At 40.3% G+C, this 23,345-nt stretch overlaps 1 protein-coding gene across 1 annotated transcript in view; it reads right to left on the bottom strand.

The window, feature by feature from the left end:
• The window catches only part of EDIL3 (EGF like repeats and discoidin domains 3), a 306,989-nt gene that overhangs the window by 153,800 nt on the left and 129,844 nt on the right, over positions 1 to 23,345 (bottom strand). The window contains exon 3 of the mRNA XM_063129643.1: positions 17,825 to 17,854. Coding sequence (XP_062985713.1) covers positions 17,825 to 17,854 — 30 coding nt within the window. The remainder of the gene's footprint in view (positions 1 to 17,824; positions 17,855 to 23,345) is intronic.

Here is a 23,345-nt window from a genome sequence, read left to right as displayed (position 1 = left end):
GCCCTATGTTTAACTTTGCATTTAGGCTAAGTGTATTTCCCATTTTCCAGTAGTTGCCCAAAATCTGCTGGGTGGCCCCCTGTGATTTCACTTTCTATCAGCCTTAATCACCACCTATACTTTCTACCTGCTAAAGTTGCTGCTTCTGCTATTATTATTATTATTATTATTATTATTATTAGGGTGAGAAATTAATTGCATCAAGTATTTCAATGGATTTTCCAAATTCTCACCTCCCAAGCCTTGAAGCAGCTGAAGACAGAGTTGTGTACTGAAATCTGTATTTTTGCAAACTTTCTCATGCAATTTGCCTCAGGAAAAATGCACAGAAAAATTAGCATGTTAGGGGAAAGTGTGTATAAAGCTTCATTCAATCAATATAAAGTATTTGGGAGAACTGCATATGTTTTTAAAATATGTACATCAGGAAAAATGCACAAACGAACATCTACAAGTCTTTTTAAAAATATGGCAAACTTTTGCAATCATGGGATGGAATGAACTTGAATGTAAAAATCTGACAAACTTGGCAAGAACAACATTGACAGATCTGTCCTTCCCTAGCTAAGAGTTGCAAAGATATAAGTACAAAACCCAAGGTGAGACTCTGGGAAAGGCAAAATCAAAAATAACCATACTCAACCAACTTGGATGGCATAAAAAATAATAATTACTTGGCACCCAGTTGGATGAAAAAAATAAAGCCTCAGTAACCAACTAAAGCCTTGGCAACCCTCTCTGAACCTTGAGTGAGTTGTCCAGAAAACTGAAGCAGAACCCAAATCTTGACACTCCATGACCAGGTTCAGACAACACGCTGCAGCTCATTGTGGGTTATTTAAGCTATGATGAAGTGCAGCACCATGAGCCCCATCCAAGTTTGTCATGTCATGCAAAATTGACAAGGCTGGATTATATGATGGTTAAAACAGACCATGGATTATGCAAGGGTTGTTTAACCCTCACATAACTCATACTTGCTGGGTTTCCACAACGTGCTATATAAATAAATAATAATAATAATAATAATAATAATAACCCCCCCAAGTGGGGGATTGCATATTCAAAATGGCAGCCACACACACAAAGAGGTGATTTTGGAAACACCCAATGGGAATTTGGTCTTTCTGTAGAGTCCAATAAGTATTGAAATCCCAGACCCCTTCAAATATATCAAATGCCATTTTTGATTGAAGATATTTACTCAGAGTCTGAGAGATAAATGTGTGTTGGGCATTCTCATGAAAATGAGTTTCACATGGCTTTTATTACAAGATGGTAGAAAGCACATGAAATCAATCCAAGTGAACCTCTAGTAGCAGAGGCAGTACGCCTATGTATACCAGTTGCTGGGGAACATGGGTAGGAGGGTACTGTTGCACTCATATCCTGCTTATGGGTTCTGTGTGAATAGAATGCTGGATTAGATGGACACTTGGTCAGATCCAGCATGGCTCTTCTTATGATCTTATATTGAAGAGTGACCATTTTTCAAAGGCTTATAACTTTCTCAACCCCCACCCCCAAATTTGTTTTTGGCTTCTTATGTGTTTATATTGAAAAGTCACCTTTAAAAAAAAAAAAAGCTCTTAACTTTCCTCTCCAAATTTGTCATTGGGTCTCTGGAGTTTCTAGGGATCCCACAGCATGGCTCAATATGACTGTGTATGGGTCCTTAACTAAGAAACAGCTTGATCTGCAGAGCCAGGAGTAAATTGACCCTGATACTATCTACCTCTTAGGCATGATTATTGTCTTCCTCTTTTCTGTCTGATCCAATGCTATGATAGCACCAAGCTCCTATATTTGATATATTTTTATTTATCAACTTCTTCATCTTTGTCTTCTCTGTTATCTTTAGCATTTTTTTAAACCTTGAAACACAGTGCTTTGGAATTTTCAATTTCCTCTTCCAAATAGGAAGTAGCAACCTTCAAGCTTCCAATTATCTTTCCTTCCCAATATCAAACAATTGCCTTCTTTTTCTCTACCTTTATTTCCTAATTCCCTAATCTCAGGGAATTTCTATATCAAGCACAACACCAGGATGCTCTAATGGCAACTACTTCATTGGATCTCCAACTGTGAACTCATTTACATAGGAGGCATATTAGCTGCATGTTTACATAAGCCTACATTTCTCTAAACCACTTCTGATTTTCCTCTCCCCAATCACATTTTCATGGTTCACTTTCCCTGATTCATGACATCTGTGTCTTTGTCTTTTAACACAGGAACCTCTTGAAGTTTAATTATACGTGCAATTGTTTGGGTACTCTGACAAACAACATAATTGAATTAAGTTAATTCTACTGATCAACATGATAATCACGCATATGAATGACTTTCCTTGGGTTTTCACTTATAGGCAAGGGTTCCTTCCCCCAATTAGCCATGTTGGCTGGAGATGATGGGAGTTGTTTTCCAATACATCTGGAGGTTACCAAGTTGAGAAAGGCTGGACAAAATTATAAAGCCCAATGTGTGCAGAAAGTATTCTGCATGTCATGGAGACTCCCTGTTGAATGCATAGATCATTTGATTGTTTCCAGAAGGAAAAAGTGAAGCCCCAGCATTCATAATGAAATAAAGGGATCTCCTCATCCATACTGGATATTGGAACCACCACAGGAAAACAGAAGCTACTAGATCACAGTCCATCCTCCTAATCAGCTACTACTTTGAGCATAATCCAATGTTGAACACTTTTTCATCACATCCATTTCAGCGAAAGAACTGCCCCAAGCATAAATTTTCCCTCTGAAATGAATGGGACTTTATAACTGTTTAGTTTCAGCTGAAATCACCTTGAAATAAACATTGTTGGGAGAATAGAGAAAACTATTGTTTGGGGATAATTATCTGCAGAACAGGGAGGGGAACTGTGGTTTTTAAAAAACAACTGCTTGCAGCTTTTAGCACAGGTTATGCTAGCACATAACCTGTGCTAAAGGCTTCATAAGTATGCCATCATGTGTGTATTAGAAATCATGCTTACCTATCAATAGACACATTACCCTTTGGATACAGAGACCATGTTCAGAAGACACCTTAAACAATGGCTTTAACCATACAGCTTTTTGCTTGATTCACCATGGTTAAAGCCATGGTTTAAAGTGTCAACTGAACACGGCCAGAGAATGTAGGCAATGACCATAGGAGTCAAGGAGATGGTTTGAAGAAAATTGTTTTATCATATCTGCATTATGTACATAACAATAGAGATGAATGGGAATTTCATTTGGTTCATATTCTGATGAAAACATACCTAATTTGCACTCCCGAAATGAAAGCACAGAACACAGCTGTACACCAAAATCCCCACTTCTCTGAATGCTAATTCAAGTTTGGCAATTTAAAAAATATGCAACCAATTGTGTATGTTAAGAAAAAAGTGCACAAAATGCACATATTAAGGGAAGGTGTACTCAAAATGGCTTTAGCAACCAAGGTAAAAATGTCTGCATTTTTAAATGAGCATGAAAAAGATGTCAATTTTGGAAATTGTGTAAAAATGTGCATATTGTGAATGTGCATGAAAACTTAAAATAAAGTTTGCAAATTGATATGGGAATGGGGAAGAACAACTTTGACAGAGAGATTTGCCTATCCCTACAGGGGAAAAAAAGATTTCTTTACAGTCCCCTTACCCCAATATTCTCCACTATATATTTATGCTGGCCACCATTTCCGTCCAGCTCCCACAATGCAACAGAATAATGCGAAGTCTGAGGCATTGTGGATGATACAAAATGGCGGCCAGTGTAAAGCAGATTCCTATGTTCACATCTACATATATGTTCAAAGCTTTCCCTTTCAACTTTTTTGTACCAGTTCTTCTCACTCTCTTTGGGGGTGCAATGAATTTTATGTGGGTGTGTCCTTGAATATAGTGCAGAGAGTAAAATTGGTCCAGAATGTTGCTGCTGCTTTTCTTCTAACATGATATAGGAGTCAAACACATATTTCAATGGGTTCTGCAGCACTTGCAGTGGCTATTAGCTCAATTCAGGTCCAATTTACAATGGTGGTTTTTTTTTAACCTTTAAACACCTATGTACATTGACTGAGCTTCCATGTCTTAGAGATAAGCTTCATTAACCCTGTGTGGGGTGGTTCAGGTAGGATGACTTCAGGAGGTAACATTTGTTGTCAATAAAAGAAGGGCAGCCCTGAGGCTTTGGAGTGAAGACCTCTACTATGGTTTACTATCATTTGATTACTAGTTTTTATTTTTTTTAAAATGTATTTATGATATTATAGGGTTCTCCCCTCAAGTGCAGGCTTTAATGGAATAAATAAACAAGCCAATCTCTTTGACTACGTAGAAATATGACTTTTATTTAATGTCATGCCACAGCCATATGTGAGTTACCCCTGAAAATACCTAACCATGAGTTACATGCTTTCATCAATAACTATTAGATAAAACCCATTGGGCTTCCTAAACATAACTATCAAATATACCTTCGGGGTATGTGGCAAAAAAGTAAATCTTGCCTCCACCTTAGTCACATGTGACATTGTGGAAACTGGTTGATCTTTGTCATATTTGTGACTTCTAACATGATACTCTCACAGTGCATCGTATATGTTTCTACTCAAAAGAAAGTCCCACTGAATTCAATGGAGCTTACTCCCAGATAAGCGGCATAGGATTGTAGCCTTATTTACTGAACATATTGCTTCTTTCTTTATCCTCAACTACATTTTGTAAAATAACCGTTTTGGGGGGATATAGACAGAAATCACAGAAACAACTACTTAGACAATCCAATTACCCGATCCCTTATAGGGACAAGCAGATCCTTCTGGCTGAAGCCAGAGAGCAGATTGCTTGGGACATGGAAGAGTTTAACAGCCATTTCTCTTCCAAGTGAGAGGATTAGTTGTAAGAAGGAAACACAGTGACCATAATAGAAGGAAAAACTCACTTGGATGGAAGTGGACATCCAATCAGTCACCAAGGAGACAGAGCTTAATAACGAGAAGCAGGAGGGAGGAAAATCCATTTGGTTCTATTTTAACATTTCCCCTTGCACTTTGAAATACTTAATTCCATTTGCTTCCTATCTCTCCATTTTACCAGTTCATTTGTCACTGGAAACCGAAAGCAATGCCTGGAAACCATGTTCATTGCCACCCGTGATACACAGAAATAATCTCAAAGCCTATAGCACAGGCAAGTTCAGGGCCTGGTCCAACTCCTACTAAAATTAATAGAATGTGGGGGGAGCAGTTCGGTTTTCTAAAATTTCATTTCTTTATTCACTTGCATTAGTGAAATTAGACTGCGTGACATGCAGTGGAAGCTGTTGGCTTCAATGTTATTGGGGGAATGAATCCGCTGTGGGTTTCAGTCAGAACATTTAAGAAGCTATCCAAGGTGTTGGACCCATTTTGGGGATAATGTTCAGCTCCTTGGGTAGCTCCTTTAGAGTTCTAACTGAAGCCCAGAGTGGATTCATAGCTCCACTGACATTATTGCCACCAGCCTCCACTGGTCATGTGTTCATCTCATAAGAAGCTGACTTATTCTGAGCCAGGCAACAGGGATATCGATCCCAGAATGGCATTTTCTGGTTGGCAGTGGCACTCCAGGGCCAGTCCCTCCCCACAGTTTTCAATGCTTCTGGGTCACTACCCTGGTATTTCTTTCCCAAATTCTATTCTCGGAATCCCTGGAAACAAAAGACTAATCACAGTCTACACAAAAATGCACACTGCTGAAAATTGTATTTTCCAGTTGCATATAAGGACTCCTATGCATGTTTAGAAAAAAAAAAGAGAAAAACATCCTACATGCTGACTGGGGATTGCTGGAAGTTGTAGGACTTTTGACTGTCTGAATATGCTTACCATTGGGCCCTAAAGCAGCCTTCCCCAACCTGGTTCTCTCCAGATGTGTTTGACTGCAACTCTCACAAGATGTAGTTGTAGTCCAACAGATCTGGAGGGCACCAGGTTGTGGCAGGTTGCTCTAGATAGTTTTTTTTTGGGGGGGGGGCTAGGCTAACAGAAACTTCCTTACGTGATACCTAATCCTATAATGAACTGATGGCTTCCCCAAAATTGCCTCGTCTTGTTCTAATATGTGGAGCAACAATTGCCTGGGGAATAAGCCTGATAAAAACATCAATTAATTTGTCTTCGTGACCTAAGTAAGATTTGCATCCTTTAGAGGTGAGAGGCTTACAGACTAACTTGCTCTGCCACCTGGCACATAACATTTTTATTACACTACATGAGTCCAATTTTCTCAAAGCACCCATCTTCATTAAATCCAGATATAAAATTGCAGCTCACTACTGCTTTCATAAGATATACAAACTCACATTTAGTACTGAAGAACAAAATGTGCAAATTTGAAAGAAAGAAAGAACGAGTGCAGCAAGTCTTAAAATGAAGCTAATACAGTGGCTGAGACTCCATTTTAGACGTTGGTGAAAATGGGAAATCTGAATTCAAAAATAGGTTCTGTCTATTGGAAAATAATACATGCAGACCTATTACCTTTTCAATATGCAGGAATATTTTTGCATATTGCACAAACATTGTTTGGCTTCTGCATTCACTTGCTCTCAAATGCATTTGTTGAAGAAGTCATATATGTAGCAGAGGGATTCGATGGCAGACCGTAACTCCAGGGTCATTCATAAATGTCTGTAATATATTGCCTTAGCCTGGATCATACCTATTATTTCCTACATCCTGTTTATTTTAAGACATTTCTGGCTGATTTTTTTTAAATATCCACTAACACAGTATTATTATTTTATTTATTTATTAAATTTATATACCCCTCCACAGCCGAAGCTCTCTGGGCGGTTTACAAAAGTTAAAAACGGTGAACATTAAAAAGAATACAAAATTTAAAACCATCAAAAATATAAAAACAACAGTATAAGCCAATAAGCCAGTGTGGTGTAGTGGCTACAGTGTGGGATGAGAGTCGGGAGATCCAGGTTCCACTTGGCCATGGAAATCCACTGGGTGACTCTGGGCCAGTCACAGACTCTCAGCCTAACCTACCTCACAGCGTTGTTGTGAGGATAAAGTGGAGAGGAGGAGGATTATGTATGCTGCCTGGGGTTCCTTGGAGGAAAAAAGGCAGGATATAAATGCAATAATACATGCAATAATAAAATATAAAACAGTATCCATTTTAGACAACAACAGGAAAGGCAGGAGTACGGAGTGGGTGGGAGGAGAGAAGAGCTGGGAATGCATTGCACAGAGACAGAATAAAAAGCAGGCAAGAGAAGAGGGTCGTGATCCCCAGGGATGTTTCCGGTTGGCCAGTCTGTGGAATGCCTTCCCAGCATGCAATGGCCTCAGAATGTTAGAGAATATGGGATTTTTCCAGCTATATATAGTTCAAAAAGAAGAAGTGTAGGCCAAATTTGACAAGGCATGCAATTATACCCTTTTCCCAAATGTTTCTGAATTTCATCTCAATTTCAGATGTGCTTGTATGTCTCCTTCTTCCAGGCAATATCTTTTCATTGAAAAATGTAACAAATTATTATAATAAACTTTGCAAGTGACCCTATATTTCCTATAGGTCATGGGGTACAGAGCCTCATGGCCAGGGGCCAACTCCAGCTTGCCTGGGGTCCTAATCTGGCTCTCCAAGTTTTCCCCAATGGCCATGCCCCCTTTCTCTGTCTCCTCCTCTTTTACTTCAGCCACTTAGGTTTCCCTCAACCACTGTTTCTTTGACCACTTATAGCAAGAGTGTTAAAGATTTTAACAGCCTTGCTATAGGTGTAACTATGGCGTAATCTACACCAAGCAGGATATTGCACTGTGAAAGTGGTCTGTGTCAATGGGCCCCAACAGTTGTCACTGCACTTCAATACCACCATAAATCAGTAGTGTGGCTCCTGCCTTTTATATACAGCTTTCATACCACTTTCATAGTGCAATATCCTGCTTGGTGTAGATTAGGCCTATGTAACCCAGCAAGGTAAGAGAGACAGGTCCAGTTGAGATTTCTCCACTTTACTGTTTAATTGTCCCTTCTGCTATGCCATTAGATTGAGGAAATAATAGACCTGATGCAGTGTAAACAGTCCCCTTCTTTTGTAAACTTTCTGATATCTCTTGAGAAAAAATGAGGGTATTGGCATATACAATTTCTCCTTTTATACTATGCCTTGTAAATATAAATTTCCAGTATATAATTCATTGGTGATATCTTCAAGCAAACTTCCATATATCTATATCAATAGATCAATAATAATAATAACAATAATAATAATGTCTTATTTATATTGAAATAAGACCATTTACTAGGGGTGTGCACGGACCTCCCGCTCTGCCCTGCGGGCCGATCCGAAAATTTCGGATCAGCCTGCTCCACTCCGCTCCGCCCATAGTCCGCTCCTCTTCGCCACGGAGCTCTGGCTCCGAATCGGAGCTCCGCAGTGGAGGGGAGTGGCGCCAGATAAGGCCCCCTCCCTCCTCTCCCTTACCTGCGTCCGTCCATGGTCCCTCGGCTTCTTCAATTGGGCTCCAGCTCTACCTTTCCTTTTCATCAAACCCAAGTGAGGCAGTGACTGTTCTGAACCAGTGCCTGGGCACGGTAATGGACTGGATGAGGGCTAACAAACTGAGACTCAATCCAGACAAGACGGAGGTACTGTTAGCGGGTGGTTCATCTGTCCGGCAAGGTGATGTTTGCCCTGTCCTGGACGGGGTTGCACTCTCCCTAAAGGATCGGGTCCATAGTTTGGGGGTGCTCATGGATCTCATGGACTGTCACTTGAGGCACAGGTGAACTCAGTGGCAAAGAGCACCTTTTATCAGCTTAGGTTGATATACCAACTACGCCCTTATCTGGACAGAGATAGCCTAGCTACAGTTATCCATGCTCTGATAACGTCTCGTTTGGATTACTGCAATGCGTTATACGTGGGGCTGCCTTTGAAAACGGTCCGGAAGCTTCAGCTGGTACAAAACAGGGCAGCCTGTTTACTAACAGGGACTGGCTGGCAAGATCACATTATGCCAGTCCTTTTACAACTTCATTGGCTGCCAGTCCAGGTCTGGGCCTGATTCAAAGTGCTGGTATTGACATTTAAAGCCCTAAACGGTTTGGGGCCAGGTTATTTGAAGGAATGCCTCCTCCCATATGTACCTGCCTGGACCTTAAGATCATCTACAGGGGCCCTTCTCCATGAGCCCCTGCCAAAGGAAGTGAGGCAGGTGGCTACTAGGAGGAGGGCTTTCTCCGCTGTGGCACCCCAGTTGTGGAATGAGCTCCCCAGAGAGGTCCGCCTGGCGGCTACACTGTACTCCTTTCGTCGCCAGCTGAAGACCTTTTTATTCACTCAGTATTTTAACACTTAATTTTAACTTAAATTTAAATTTTACTGTTTTAACTCTGTATTTTAATCTTATATCAATTTTGCTTCATGGTTTTATCCTGGTTGTGCTTTTTATACTGTATTTTGTATTTGTGCTTTTAACCTGTTGGTTGTTTTATTATGGTTTTAATTTTTGTGAACCGCCCAGAGAGCTTTGGCTATTGGGCGGTATAAAAATGTAGTAAATAAATAAAATAAATAAATAAATTAACATAACATATTTGATCAAGTAGTATATTACCTAAAAGATGTTGATATACATTTTGAGAACTGGGCCTTCCAGTAAGCAGGTACCATGCCATGTTTTTGCCATATGATACAGACTGAACTGTGTTCCTAAAGGGAGCCATGTAGGCTGCAACACAACCTTAGTCACCTGATTTAGCATTAAATCAGATAACCCAGAAAACCAATCTGGTTCCACCACTTCCTTAAACCACAACCTATGAGCCTTATCTTTAATCTGAGAAACTTTTCTTGCTGTGAGAAAACTGCCAGGCCAAAGCCCTGCTCCTACCTAGTAATTATAGAACTTCTGATTTTGTCTGTCTTAGATGACACTTAATTTTCAACTGTATTTTTTTGGGATTTTGACCTATGCCTGGATCATTGTACTCACCTCTGGCCCCCTTTAACTGACAGCTATCACTTCCTTATCTAGAAATCTGACCACTAGAGCCTGACATGTAATAAGCCCTGATGCGATTTTAAACTTTCCTCTTGTTTAATGGAAATGTAATTTATTTCACATTGGGATTTTATTGATTTATCTGGCAAATTTATATTCTTCCCATGAGTATGTGCTTGCTGAGGAACAATGTGTGTTACACTCCTACAGACAACGTGAGGTCGGGGTGTGAGGAAGGGTGCATCCACTGTTCCTCCATTTGCTGATTCACTTGTGGTGTGGAGGGGATTAAACACTCCCTGGACTCAGAACAGCTGCAGGAGAGGGAATGGATCATCATCATTGACTGTCTCTCTATCATGGTTAAAATAAGAGCAGCAAGCCAAGAAAACCCTCCAAAAGCCCTCTGTCTTCCACAAAGCATCCAGGTTGTTTTGTGGAAAGGCTGGATACATCCTCATCACCATGGACATCACCAAGCTATCAGCTGAGCAATGGACCCAAGCAAGACTCTCCGGAGCTTTCTCTCCCCCATCACTGTCTGGGTGGTACTCCTGGCAGCCTAACAGGAGAAGGGTGGCAGCTGTGTTTCCAAGGACTAGGACTGATACCCATCTTTCCCTTGAGGCACTTTGTTCCTTCTCTTGACATACTCAGGAGAGCTTACACACGGCAACTCTTTGAATAGGTCCTAACCTGTAAGATCATAACTTGTCTAAGGCTATCCAGTGAACTTCACAGATGAGAAAACTTGGGTTTCAAACATCTACATACTTAGCCACTAGGCTCTACTGGGGCTTTCACTCTAATCCAAAACAGAAGTCAGGCAGCCAATTAATTTCAAATGAACTTACTTTCAAATGCATGGTTTATATATTGAAGCCTGAATGTTGGGGTAGTAGGCCTCCCTTTGTGTGGCCCCATAGTATTTCAATGCCTTGGATTTATTTCACTGAGTGAGCATCCTGCCTGCCTGCCTCATCTGGAATTCTCCAGGGTTTGATGCTTAGGGAAGCCTGGGCTGGCAAGGCCTGGATGGAGATATTGGAGCCATGGTGAGATTGAGTGATGGAGATATTGAACCCCCTTCCTTTCAGTTCCCTGATTTGAGCGATGGTGAGATTTCCGAAAGGGAGTAATGGGGAAGCTGGATGGACTTATGGTCTAACCTAGCAGGGGTCTTCTTATAAAAACAAAACCTGATAGCTATGTTCAGAGAGACAGAGAAGGGGGACCTTGCCCTATGTGTTGGACTACAATTCCTGTCATCCCCAACCAGTATGGACATGGACTTGATGTGGATTGTAGTTCAACACAAGAGGAGGGTAGGTTGGGGAAGTCTGTGTTGGTCTTCCATTTTAATGTGCAATAGCTCAGTGGGATGGAGGAGCACATGCCGTTTTCATGAAGAAAGTGCCAGGCTTTGGAGGGAGATGATTAATAGGCCTTTGTAGATAGGGTTTTGGTTTAATGGTGTGTGGTTTGTTTATTTTTAAACCCACTATCTGGCCATGTTGGGTTTGATTTTATTGATTTACAGCAGTACAATTTTAAACATATCTACACATTTTAGACATATTCTGTTATTTCCTTGGAAATTTTTACATTGAAATGTGAGTTATAACTTTTCTAAATAAATAAGTAGGTACATATCAAACAACAGTATAGAAAATAGAGTGGCCTCAGGAGTACAGAAACTGATTGTACCTAGTTTGTGGTATGCGAATAAATGACGGAGTCTTTCAAAATGATGGATTTTATACTAATTAAAATCTGCAAAGATGTGAAATATCAATAAACACGCAATTGATGACTCTGATTCACACACTTTAGGAAAGCAATCAAAAACCTTCTGACTTTGGAGCAGCTTTTTATATTCATTACAAACTCTAAAATAAAAAACAACAACATTTTTGTTCAACAATTAAACTATTTTATTCTCCAAGCAATTATTGTAGAAAGAGATTATCTGCTCTATGGAACTGCAAAGGTTTTAAATGGCAGTACAATCTGGCAAATAAATATCAAAAGTACTCTAGAAGAACATTTCAACCTCTTACTTTTGAAACAATAACATCTGGATATATCTTAAAGCAAAAAAGAGATAGTAGAAAGAAACATTTTCTAAAAATTGAAATATCTAGAATTACGGCTGTCATTCTGTGGTATAAATTAACATTTTGGTAAAGAATGATGACAATTTATGCAGAGCATGAGAAAGCCTGCAGTAATTTGCTTTGAAAAGAAAACATACAAATAAGATTTGATTGCTACTTTTATTTTATTTTTTCATATAGTAACATTCCAACAAGACATTTTAAACACTGGAGCTAATGCCATGCACAACGGACGCTTGCAAAGAATGTATTTTATAACTAATAAAAGCACATTTATGGATACAAACTAACAACCACGGATTCTTTGCAACCTTCATTCATTTTGATGAGTAGAACTAAGGGCTTGTTTGTATATTATGTTTCATGCCCATAATAAATAGAATTCCTTGGCCTTCACAGTACTTACAGCAATCTGTGGAGCCAATCACACATTCTATAACTTTGAACCCAAATCTGTTTCAGAAGAATGCATGATGGGTAGCATTATCATAATTTAATTTAACATAGGTAAAGCAAACTTTCAGAGGAATGTTCTGAGAATAGTAAAGAGGAAATATTATTGTCATAGCAGTAAATCTGATACATTACAAAAGTCTAGCTTAGTGTCACTGAGCCAATTTCCTTTCCTGGATACGAACTGGTGGGTATGCTTTTATCAGTCTCCATCACTGCTTTCTACCATAATGCATATACATATACAGTCATCTGTATATGTATATGCATTATGAATCCCAAGCCACTTTGCTAAGAATAGGGGAAGAAAGGTGAATCAAGGTCACACTTCCAGCCTTGAGGTGCCAAGGAAGCTTGACAGATAGGGATGTATTTCGGTGTGTTTTTGATCAGGATTTACCTAGATCAAAAACCTTCTGGATTGAATAGGGACGTGAACACAATCTGTGGTCAAAGTCTGTACATTTCCAATCACACACTGTGATTCACAGACCCCCAAAATGTGTTTGATAACATGCATATATTTGAAAAATGTGCATGAAAAATGTACACTTTTGAAAAATGCACACAATGCTTTAATCAATGGGAGAAGAATGTGTACATTTCAAAGATGCACATGAAAATATGCATGGATTTTCAAAACCCAAACAAAAATTTGTCTGATATGGACACAAGGCAGAATGAGTCCTGAAGTGGAATTTGGAGAACTTTGACAAACTCTAATTCTGCTTGTATGCACATCCCTAATGTGTTCCTTCCCCTCTTGTCATGTACCTGCTGAAGCTAGAACTCCTAGAGATAGACAACTCCAAGGAGCCACCAACTCCCAGGAGACCTGGGAGAGCCTGAGAGAGCCTGGGCCCTCTGGGGAGATGTCTGCAGGTCCATCCCCACAGGAGGAGGAGAATTCTGACATGATGGAGACTTGATGACCACCTCATTGCCATGATCATCATGGACACAAGAGGAAAGTAAAAAGAAATGCTCGATTTTACTCATGAGGAGCAAGGTCCTCCCCACAAATAGAACTTGTAACAAACTGCTGGTGAGCCCTGGGTGGAGCTCATGAAGCTCTGGTTTCTTCCTAGTCATTTCTGAAATGAAGTCTTATCTACAGCTACTGTATCCTTGACCTTGCCTTTGAATCTCTGTACTCCTGACCTCTGGATTCCAGCTGGATTTTTGGACTATGTTTCTGCTTGACTACTCTCTTGTGTTTTGACTTCGTAGTGCCTCAGTCCTCTCTTCTGGAAGCCACCTACTTTCCTGGTAATACTGTGCTTTGGCTGTTGCCTGTATCCATTCCTGCTTTAGCCTGATCCCATATTGGGCTGAAATAATTGTGCTTGCCTCCTTAACAGACTTGCCTATTGGATTCATCCCTATATTTGCCTAGCATAGAGTGTGATCCAGCTAAAGCAGGACACCTCTCACCAGGGCCAGCTCCAGGTTTGGGGGTCTCTCAGCAAAGCCTTCTTTCTTAGCCTCCTCCTACATTGGTAGGCCCTCAGCCCAGCTGCAGGGCTACCACAGGCAATTTACAAGATGCCACTTAACATTTCCCACAGTGCCTTGGAGTGCCCAAAACAGCATAATGCAGATCATTTGAGAAATCAAAATTGCAGCCTCCATCCTTCAAATGTCCTTCATTTTCCCAGAGCAATGCTGTATCAGCCACTTTGAAAAATTGCAGAAATTTTAAAATAGCACTCTGCCAACCATCTGGTGCAGACATCAGTGCCAATGGGCCCTGCATAGACACTGGGCCCCAACAGCTGCCTATGGTGTTGGATGGTGACTCTGGGCTATTTGGGGCACTTATGGGATCCCCTCCAAATCTCTGTGTTTACCACAGATCTTAGAGATTCGTGAAAAATAACTCAAGGGAGACTTGGATCCAGGATGACTGAAGATCCAGGAAGACTGAAGAAGTAATGAGTACTTATTTCCACTCCTGCTGGATCCAGCATGTCGTTGATGCTGTGATAGTGGATGCAGAATTGAACTCCACAGACTAGGGGCAGCACTATCATAGTAGTATTTAGATGGAGGAAATATGGACACCTTTAAGATCTGGAAAAATTCCAGAAGTAAAGCTTCATGGGGTTACACTTACATTCCCCAAACCTATTTCTACAGCTATGAGAAATCATCAGTAGGGACAATGCAAACAGATACATTCAATTCCTTGTTGCTTTTAAATGCAAATAGATTTATTAAAGTATTGATACAGAGTGGAGTATTCAACTGCATAACATCCTAGGGTGCAGGTCTTTGAGGGCTTTTTGGCAAGACACCCTCAATGGGCCCCCTTCTTACCACCATTGTCAGCTCCTCTTCTTCCTCCTGGGAGGAGCTATATCTCAGTGTGATAGAGCACCTGCTTTGTATGCAGAAGGTCCCAGGTTTGACCCCTGGCATCTCCAGGTAGGGCTGGAGAAACTCCTGCCTGAAACCCTGGAGTGCCACTGCCAGTCAGTGTTGAAAGGGCTAGATGCACTAATGGTGTGACTCAGTATAAGGCAGCTTCCTGTATTCCTCATCTTCTTCCTCATCATTGCAACCACTTGTTTGCTTGATAGGCTGCGAGCCAGTGAGCAAGTAGGCAACAGCATTTATTGCTCCTCCTTTTCACCACCACCATTGTCTGGGCCTGGTGAACTAGCACCTTGCAATGGTGAAGAAGAGCAGCAGCTCCAGGGGATTCTGGTCAGTGGGCCCCTAGTGGGGTGTGGGGCCTTGGCAGGTGTTCAACCATGCCTACCTTTAATGCTGTCCCTTTGTATAACTATTCCAATGAGGTAGTCTAACAGCACGAGAAAATGGCATGTGCCAAGGCTTTCAATCAAGCTAACAAAAGACCATAATAAAATAGTTTCTTCTTAATTCACAGTCATGATGGTACATTTGTAGTTACAAAAAATAAATCCACTAGCACAAGAGCTGTACCAACTGTATTCTGAGTATATGTACTAGTGAAGAAACGTTTTTAGCACTTAGTAATCATACTGGTAACAAAGATGGAAGTTTTTACAAGTTTTGTCATCCTGCCATATTACTTCTGCAAAAGTAAGAAATGTTCTTAGTGTTTTGATGCCAGATGATCTCATTGGAAGAGCAGCAATTCATGGAAACGACCCCACCGCATATAATGGGATTACTCATGTGAGAAATTGCTTATGTAGCTTCATACTTATAAATCTGTTTACATCCTCCAAGCGTAGATAAAGAAAGAATATTTCAGTGTTGCTGTACAATTCATAATCTATCAATTTATCTTCATTTCTTTTTTAATATGAAAGAAAGCACACCTGTGTTTGTTTATTAGCCGATACTTTCTGTGTTTAAGTTTTTCTTTATTTATTCCATTAAGAAATTGGTAATCAATATTCACAAAATGAAAGGGACTTTTTTTTTTAATTGGAGGGGGCCGGGAAAAGAGATGGAACAAGTATAGTAGAGATATGCATCAAATTCAGATTGAGCCATTTCAGTATGGTTCAGTATGGTTCAGTATGAGTTGAAACGGGCTTCCCTCCAAAGCCAACAGATCTGAAGCCACTCCAGACTTTGTATCCAAATAGAATCTTTTGGTTTTGTTTCTCTAAAAGCTGTGGGGGTGTGGGCAGGAGGGTGTGGGCAAGAGGTGTGGGCAGGAGGGCAGCTAAGTGACTGACAGGGCCACTTCCTAATCCTAAGGATTTTATCATGGGCTTCAACAATAATTACCAACATTTGCAAAATTTGTATTTGGGAGAGAAAGAACTTGAGATTTAAACAAACTAATGTGGGACAAAGCAAAATTATCAGACTACACTTCAGTCTGAAAAAAAGCCTTAAACTGGTATTTTAGACATCATAACTCCCTAGCCCCTGCACTTATCCTTTTGAAACTTTACAGGTTTCTTGCTCGAGGACACTACTATGGCACATACTATTTTCATACAAATTGACCAAAAAACCCACAGGGGAAGTGAATAATTTTCCTCCCCAAAACTGGAGAACTCCCCTTCAACATGCACCACTGCACCCTGGCTGACTCTAATTTTCAGAGCAGGCGTCCACAAAGTACACAGGAGTCTAAGTGCCTCTTGGAGACCCTTAAAATATCAAGTCTGTCCTTGCCTCCTCTTAATTGTCTCTTTTCTAATCTAACCATACCTAACTCTTTCAAACATTTTTCATAAGACTTGGTTTCCAGATCTCACACCATTCTATATCATTAAATTAACATTAACAATGGGGGATGGTTGTCCTGAATATGGTCTGAAGATGAAACATGGGTGAGCAAGATGCAAATGTGAGGAGCAGTTGTACATTCTCATAACCGGAAACTCATTTCACATGGGTTAGCATTTTGGGAAGGGTTTATAGCTCAGTAGTGCAGCACATGTTTTCAATGAAGAAGGTTCCCAGCACCTCGAACTGAAATGATCAACAAATACCCAAGACTTGCTCATGAACTGTTGCCTATTGGAGAAGCCAGTACTATGCCAATAGTCAGCAAGGCAACTCCATATGTCATCTCTTTGCTATCCTGAACAGTTTTTTCTTCTAGCTCTGTCTCTATATATCCTGGGGGTGGTGGGAACAATTGTACTGCAGCAGTGGAAAGAGCCCATTCAGTTCCCATGCAACCTATCATGCTTCAAAGACTCAGTCACATCCACTTTCATAGTCCATTGAGGTGGGTTTCTTCCAAAGCAAAGCCAACAGCTTATTATCAAGGTTTCTGCATCTTATTGATATATCTCTGCCACCAGTATATATTCTCCAATCTTTTTTAAAGACCATGTGTTATCACACCATAAAATGGAATACAAATTATGACAAATTATTGTCCAAGCTTGAAACCACTATTACTTCATCCCCTCTTGCCATGATTTTCTCTGCACCCTCAGTAATGGCAAGCCCTCACCAAGGCAATTCTTCCATATAAACAAACATTACAATAAGATAACACCCTTCAAATAATGGCATGTTATTGTTATATGGGAAAGCAATCTTCTACACATACAAAAATCCAAAATCCCTAGCCAATCCATGCTGGAAGAAATGTGGCAATTAAGAGTCTAAGTGCCCATCAAAATTCATCCATGTTTAGCTGATCCTACGTATCCTTACTCAAAAGCAAATCCCACTGAGTTCAATGAGACTTACTCCCAAGTAAGTATACAAAGGACTGAAGCCAGAGTTTCCTTGTAAAGAATGTTGATGTACAGGTAACAATGATTTAAAAAATCAAAGGTTCTCACCTGCTGATGTTGGCTCTTCTTCATCTAGTGCTATGAAAAGAAAGAAAGAAAGTTCAGTTAAAATGCACTGAAGAAACTCAAACCCTTTAAATGAACAGCATTCTATTTTTAAAATTGTTGGCACTTTCAATCTGTAATTATCAAAACAAAGGCACAATGTGGATGCTTTATATAAATGTCTGAATATATTGAAAAATAATCATTTCCAATTTCTCTTTTAAAGGTAATTTAACCTGCAGTCTGAAACACACTCATTAGAGAGTAAATCCCATTTAACGTACTGGGACTTACTTCTGAGAAAACGTATTTCAGACTATGCTGTTAATTTAAAATATAATCAGATTGCTCCTTGACAGTGCTGGCTCCTTGACAGTGCTGGCTCCAGGTTTTTGAGGGACCCTTGGGCAAGACACCCTCAATGGGCCCTTCCCTCAGTGAGTCTACCTTCTCACCACCATTGCTACTGTTCCTCAACCTCTTTGCTACCACTTGCTTGTTTGAGAGGCAGAGAACCAGTGAGTGAATAGGCCATGGCATCTACTGCTCCTCCTTTTCACCACCACCATTGTCTGGACCAGGTGGACAAGCAGGTTGTAATGGTGAAGGGTAGAACCAACTTCAGTGGGTTCATTTCAGTAGGACACTGCTAAGTTAGAAGCCATCAGCAGGTGCTTAATCATTTCTGTGCTTGATGCTAGCACTGTTCCTTGAGTATTTAAATGAAAATGCATGATTAATAACTATGGAACACCATAGCAATTCCAGTTAGGAAAGCTGACCATATGAAAAGGAGGACAGGGGTCCTGTATCTTTAACAATTGTGTTGAAAAGGGTATTTCAGCAGGTGTCATTTGTACACATGCAGCACCCGGTGAAAATCCCTCTTCAGTTAAAGCTGCAGGAGACCTGCCCTCTTGACCAGATACAAAAGAGGGCAGGGCCCCTGCAGCTTTACATGTTGTGATGAAGAGGGAATTTCACCAGGTACTACATGTATACAAATTACACTTGTTGAAATTCCCTTTTCTACATAACTGTTCAAGATACAGGAGCCCTGTCCTCCTTTCCATATGGTCACCCTAAGTTAGAGAGAAGAGTGAAAAAATTATTTCACATAAAGGCTATATCAGCTTTAAAAAGAAGATGGTCAACATTTCCTACCTTTGATTACAAACAACAACTATTATTTTGTTATTTATTATACTTTCATTTCATATACAAAGAAAAGCCTAACGTCTCAATGCATATATGAAAGAAAACCATGGCAATTGCCATATTTTTTACAAAATTTGAGAAAGACAAGAGAATTATGACATGGATATCAGACACTCTGAAATAATAAATTTAATAAAGGTTTAGAAAATTATTCTGCATATATAAGGTGGAAATATTATTTATCTATGATCTTTGCATTCTCAGTTTACCTTGATTGAAATATTTATGAAATTATATTTTCAGTTTCTGTAATTTGCATTCAGTGATTCAGAGAAGGAACTTATGAATCACTTTCTAAGCTGACACCATATGGGAATGATATTGCATAGGGGATATATGTGTAGTTGGATTCCCAGAATCTATTAAAGCTTATAGGAAGGTTCCAAACCAGCATTCCACTAGTCCCTCCAGTTTGTTAAAAGTCTGGACAGCACATCTTCGAAGATCTAATAATGGAGTCTGCTCCTGTTGTATTGTAGGCTCAAATTTTTCTGCTTTTGCCTCATGGGTTTTCAAAGATAACATTTCTAAGTCCAGAAAACTTTTCCATAAAATATGCATTGTATTTGTTGCATATATATCTATATCTATATCTATCTATATATATCTATATCTATATATATATATATCTCATGGGTTGCTCAAGTAAGGGTTCAATATATTATTGCATACAACAATTTAGACTGGTCGCTGGGGTTACTTCTAATTGCATGTCGGGAAACATTCTTTCCTAGAGATGTCAGAAACAAACCATCAAGGCTGATGAAATTTTGGCTAGACTGCTTTCAGGCTTCCCTTTCTTTTCTTTTTTCTTTATTAAACTGTTCTGGAAGGGTTTTCTTAAAACACTCACAATTCTCCACATAGCAAATTGAACGTTTTTACATTCCACACTCTAAATTTAGGACATGAAGCCTACTTCATGATAGCAACCAGCACTACAGAAGATGGCCAAACAAGAAAATATGAGGGAAATGACACATTCCACTCTCCCATGGCGGAATCCTGATGAAAAAAAACCTCATCCAAACAAGCCCGCTTCTGGTCCAGCCGGAACGGCTTGGGCGGGGGCTTTGCGGATGAGAAGGAGTGGAGGACAGACGTTCTACCTGCAAGGTGTATGTGACATGTGGTCAGGGCAGAGCCTATAAAGGCTAGCCCCACTGTAGCTCGGCCTCTTTTGCACAATATTACAATAGGGATGGTGAACACTCTGGCACCTTTTGGTGATTGACATATCCGGAGACCTGCTCTTTGGGGGCTATGCAGCTCTTGTTTAAGGATATGGTTTGCCTTTGGGGCTTTCCTGCATCACCTATTTGGAGCTGTGCAGCCAATAGTGGGGATGGGGGCAGAAAAACAGGGCAGGGAAAGGGAATGAAGTGTTTGGATTCTTGACGGGCAGCATTCCACATTGCAGTATTTTGTGACAGGTCTCACTTTCATAAGCCTATTCCCAGCATTCCCTTACAGTCTAGGAGGTGCCTTCACAGTGCCAGTTGGCACTGCACCCCTCCCAAATCCTGCACTTTCCCTCCCCTGGGGTGGTGACCAGTAATCCTGATACCAAGAAGGGAGTGTGCAGTTTCTGTGTGGCCATCTGGAGACTGGAGCCACCCCTGCCCTCTTCCTGGTGGAAGGCGACCAGTTGCAGGTCGCCTTCCACCAGGCACTACCTGGCCATGCTTCTGCTGCAACCCAAGAGTGAGGCAAGGGGCTGTCTTGACATTGTCTTGCACAACCCTGCCTCGCTCTGGAGAAAAAAATTGGGGTAAGTCCCTGTCTTTTTTTCTCTGCAGCTTCAGCGGGTGTGTGTGTGTGATTTCCCCGATGTGTGCATGTGATTGCAGCATCGTAGTGTAATTGATGCTGCACCACCGCGCACCCACCCCGGGGCATTCCGAGCATTTAGAAAGTCCTTAGGATCATGCAAAGAAACATAACCCAGGTACTACTGGAAGAACTACCATATCAGACTGTGCAAAGATTGTTCTTCAAGGGCCCCTAATTTGAAGTAGGGATGGATGGATCTGTCAATCAATTTCTTGTTTTCCCCATCTTAAATTTGCTTCATCTTGGATGTTATGATTTTTCCCCCAGACTTGGGTTTCTTTGCTTTATGTGTCAGTGCATTTCTCCTAATACAGTACATGCACTTTGTACGCAGTTGCATATACATTTTGGCAAGCAATTTTCTTAATAAAATACATTTTTAATATTCACCAATATATATATTTTTGGTGCAGCTTACTGTAATATATACACATTTTATCCGACTTTTTGACTGGAGAACTCCATTGCAAAATTTGGAGAGGGGCAAATTTTGAAGGATAACAGTTTCAGTTCAGATATTGGTTCAAAGGTGCAAAATCCCACTCTCCACCCCGGAGCCATCTATGTGGTCAAGGTACCAAAGTCTTTTTAAAAATAGAAAATGGGAAATATCTGTATAAGTGACACCTCCTGAGCTGGGGAGTGTGCGGGGGGACTGGCAATAGACACAATGAAGTAAGGAGCTCTCATGGAAGCAGCGCAGCACCACTAACTATGCTTTTTGCTGAGTTCCCATTCATTTCTATTTTGAATGAGCAGGATAATGTCTTGGTAGATTGTGCCCATTATGGTTAGAAATAGGAGCCAGGACTTCCATTTGCAATCTAAACAGCAGTCCTGGAAAGCACAGGATAACACCAGGCACATTTAGAATGGCTTTCATGAAAAGGTGAAGACTTAATTTGAGCTGTCATCCCCACATTCCTGAATCACTTGGCATAGCAAAGTGCAAAATATGTATTAAAATTAAATATGAATATGAATGATATCAAAATCTCGCAAACTTAATGCACCTTGAGTTGTGGACTTTTTTCTTTTTATCAAAGGAAATCATCACTAGCAATTCTCCTGCTACACATGACAGGTTTCCTTTATTAGAGATAAGTCGAGTTCAGGTGGGCAAAAACCAATTTTAATAAACTTTGATTTCAGACTTTACTTTAAAAAACATCAACCAGCAATTCCTTAAATTTAATTCACTGAGATACAGACAATTATCAGTTATGTAAAGCAGGATACAAAAAGTACTTTAGTTATGCCCACTGCATTTTTTTAACCTTATAACCTCAAATAACCAACTCTCCAGTTGAGCAAACTCCCCTGTGCCTTGTTTGCGCTCTGCTCACTGGACCCCCCATTGGCTGCCTGACCCTGGCATGCATGCAGGGTGAGTTGCCAGATGGTCCACAGGCACCCAGCGAGAGATTGCATTCCTCCCCCCTCCACACCACGAGCTATGATTTGCACAACATTGTAGCTGGGAATATTTACAGAAATTGTGATTTGCGCAAAATCACACCCATAAATAGCATAATTTGCATAAAAATGTAGGCATAAAGGACCATTTACATCTTTAATAAACAGATATAGCAGACTAGCATTGCAAGAAACCAAAACTGACAAATCCATCCATCTCTAATATCTAAGTCTAAATTTTAAATACTAGGTTGTATGCAATGATGTCTTTCTCTTTGATCCAGTGGAAGCTTTTATGAATAGATGGAGAGAGAGGTTGGAAGGCTCTTTCAATATTTCAAGGATCTGTAACTTGGCTGAATTTTTTGGTTACTTGCAATCTTCTATGTCTTGTATACTAAAAATAGTAACTTGATAAGGACTACAAAAAGGATGGAGGTGTGGTCATGGCGGCTTCTACATAACCCACCAAACAACTTCCGATGAGCATTCAAAACTTGTAAAGGAAATTGAGGCTCAATCCTATACACACTTACCTGGAAGTAAGACCTATGGAACTTAATTGGACTTGCTTCTGAGTAGACATAAATAGGATTGCACTGTGACAGAGTCTCAAACATAGCCTTTCCCAACCTCATGCCCTTCAAATGTTTTGGATTACAGACTTCCTAATCATTAGCCATGCCAACTGAGACTGCTGGGAGTTGACATCCAAACATCTGGAGGGCATCAGGTTGGGGAAGGCTTCCTGACACATACTTATCCCTACTAAGTAATAATAGACTGTTAATCAGGGATGGGGAACATGTGACCCTCCAAAAGTTGTTGGATTAAAACTCACATCATCACTGACCATTGACCATACTGGCTTGGAGCTGTTAGGAATTTAAGTCCACACATCTAAATGACCCACCTTTGCTACAAATGCAGCAATACTCTTGAACTGACTCTCATTGAGCACATGTGCCCTTTAGGTTAAATATGTTCACATTAGATGCTAAGAAATACCATTTCCCTTATTTCTATTTTTGCAATGAATGAATGAATGTTTACAATG

Source organism: Elgaria multicarinata, chromosome 6 (assembly GCF_023053635.1).
Source record: "Elgaria multicarinata webbii isolate HBS135686 ecotype San Diego chromosome 6, rElgMul1.1.pri, whole genome shotgun sequence".
NCBI classification, from domain to species: domain Eukaryota; kingdom Metazoa; phylum Chordata; class Lepidosauria; order Squamata; family Anguidae; genus Elgaria; species Elgaria multicarinata.
This window is presented reverse-complemented; position numbering and strand designations above follow the sequence as displayed.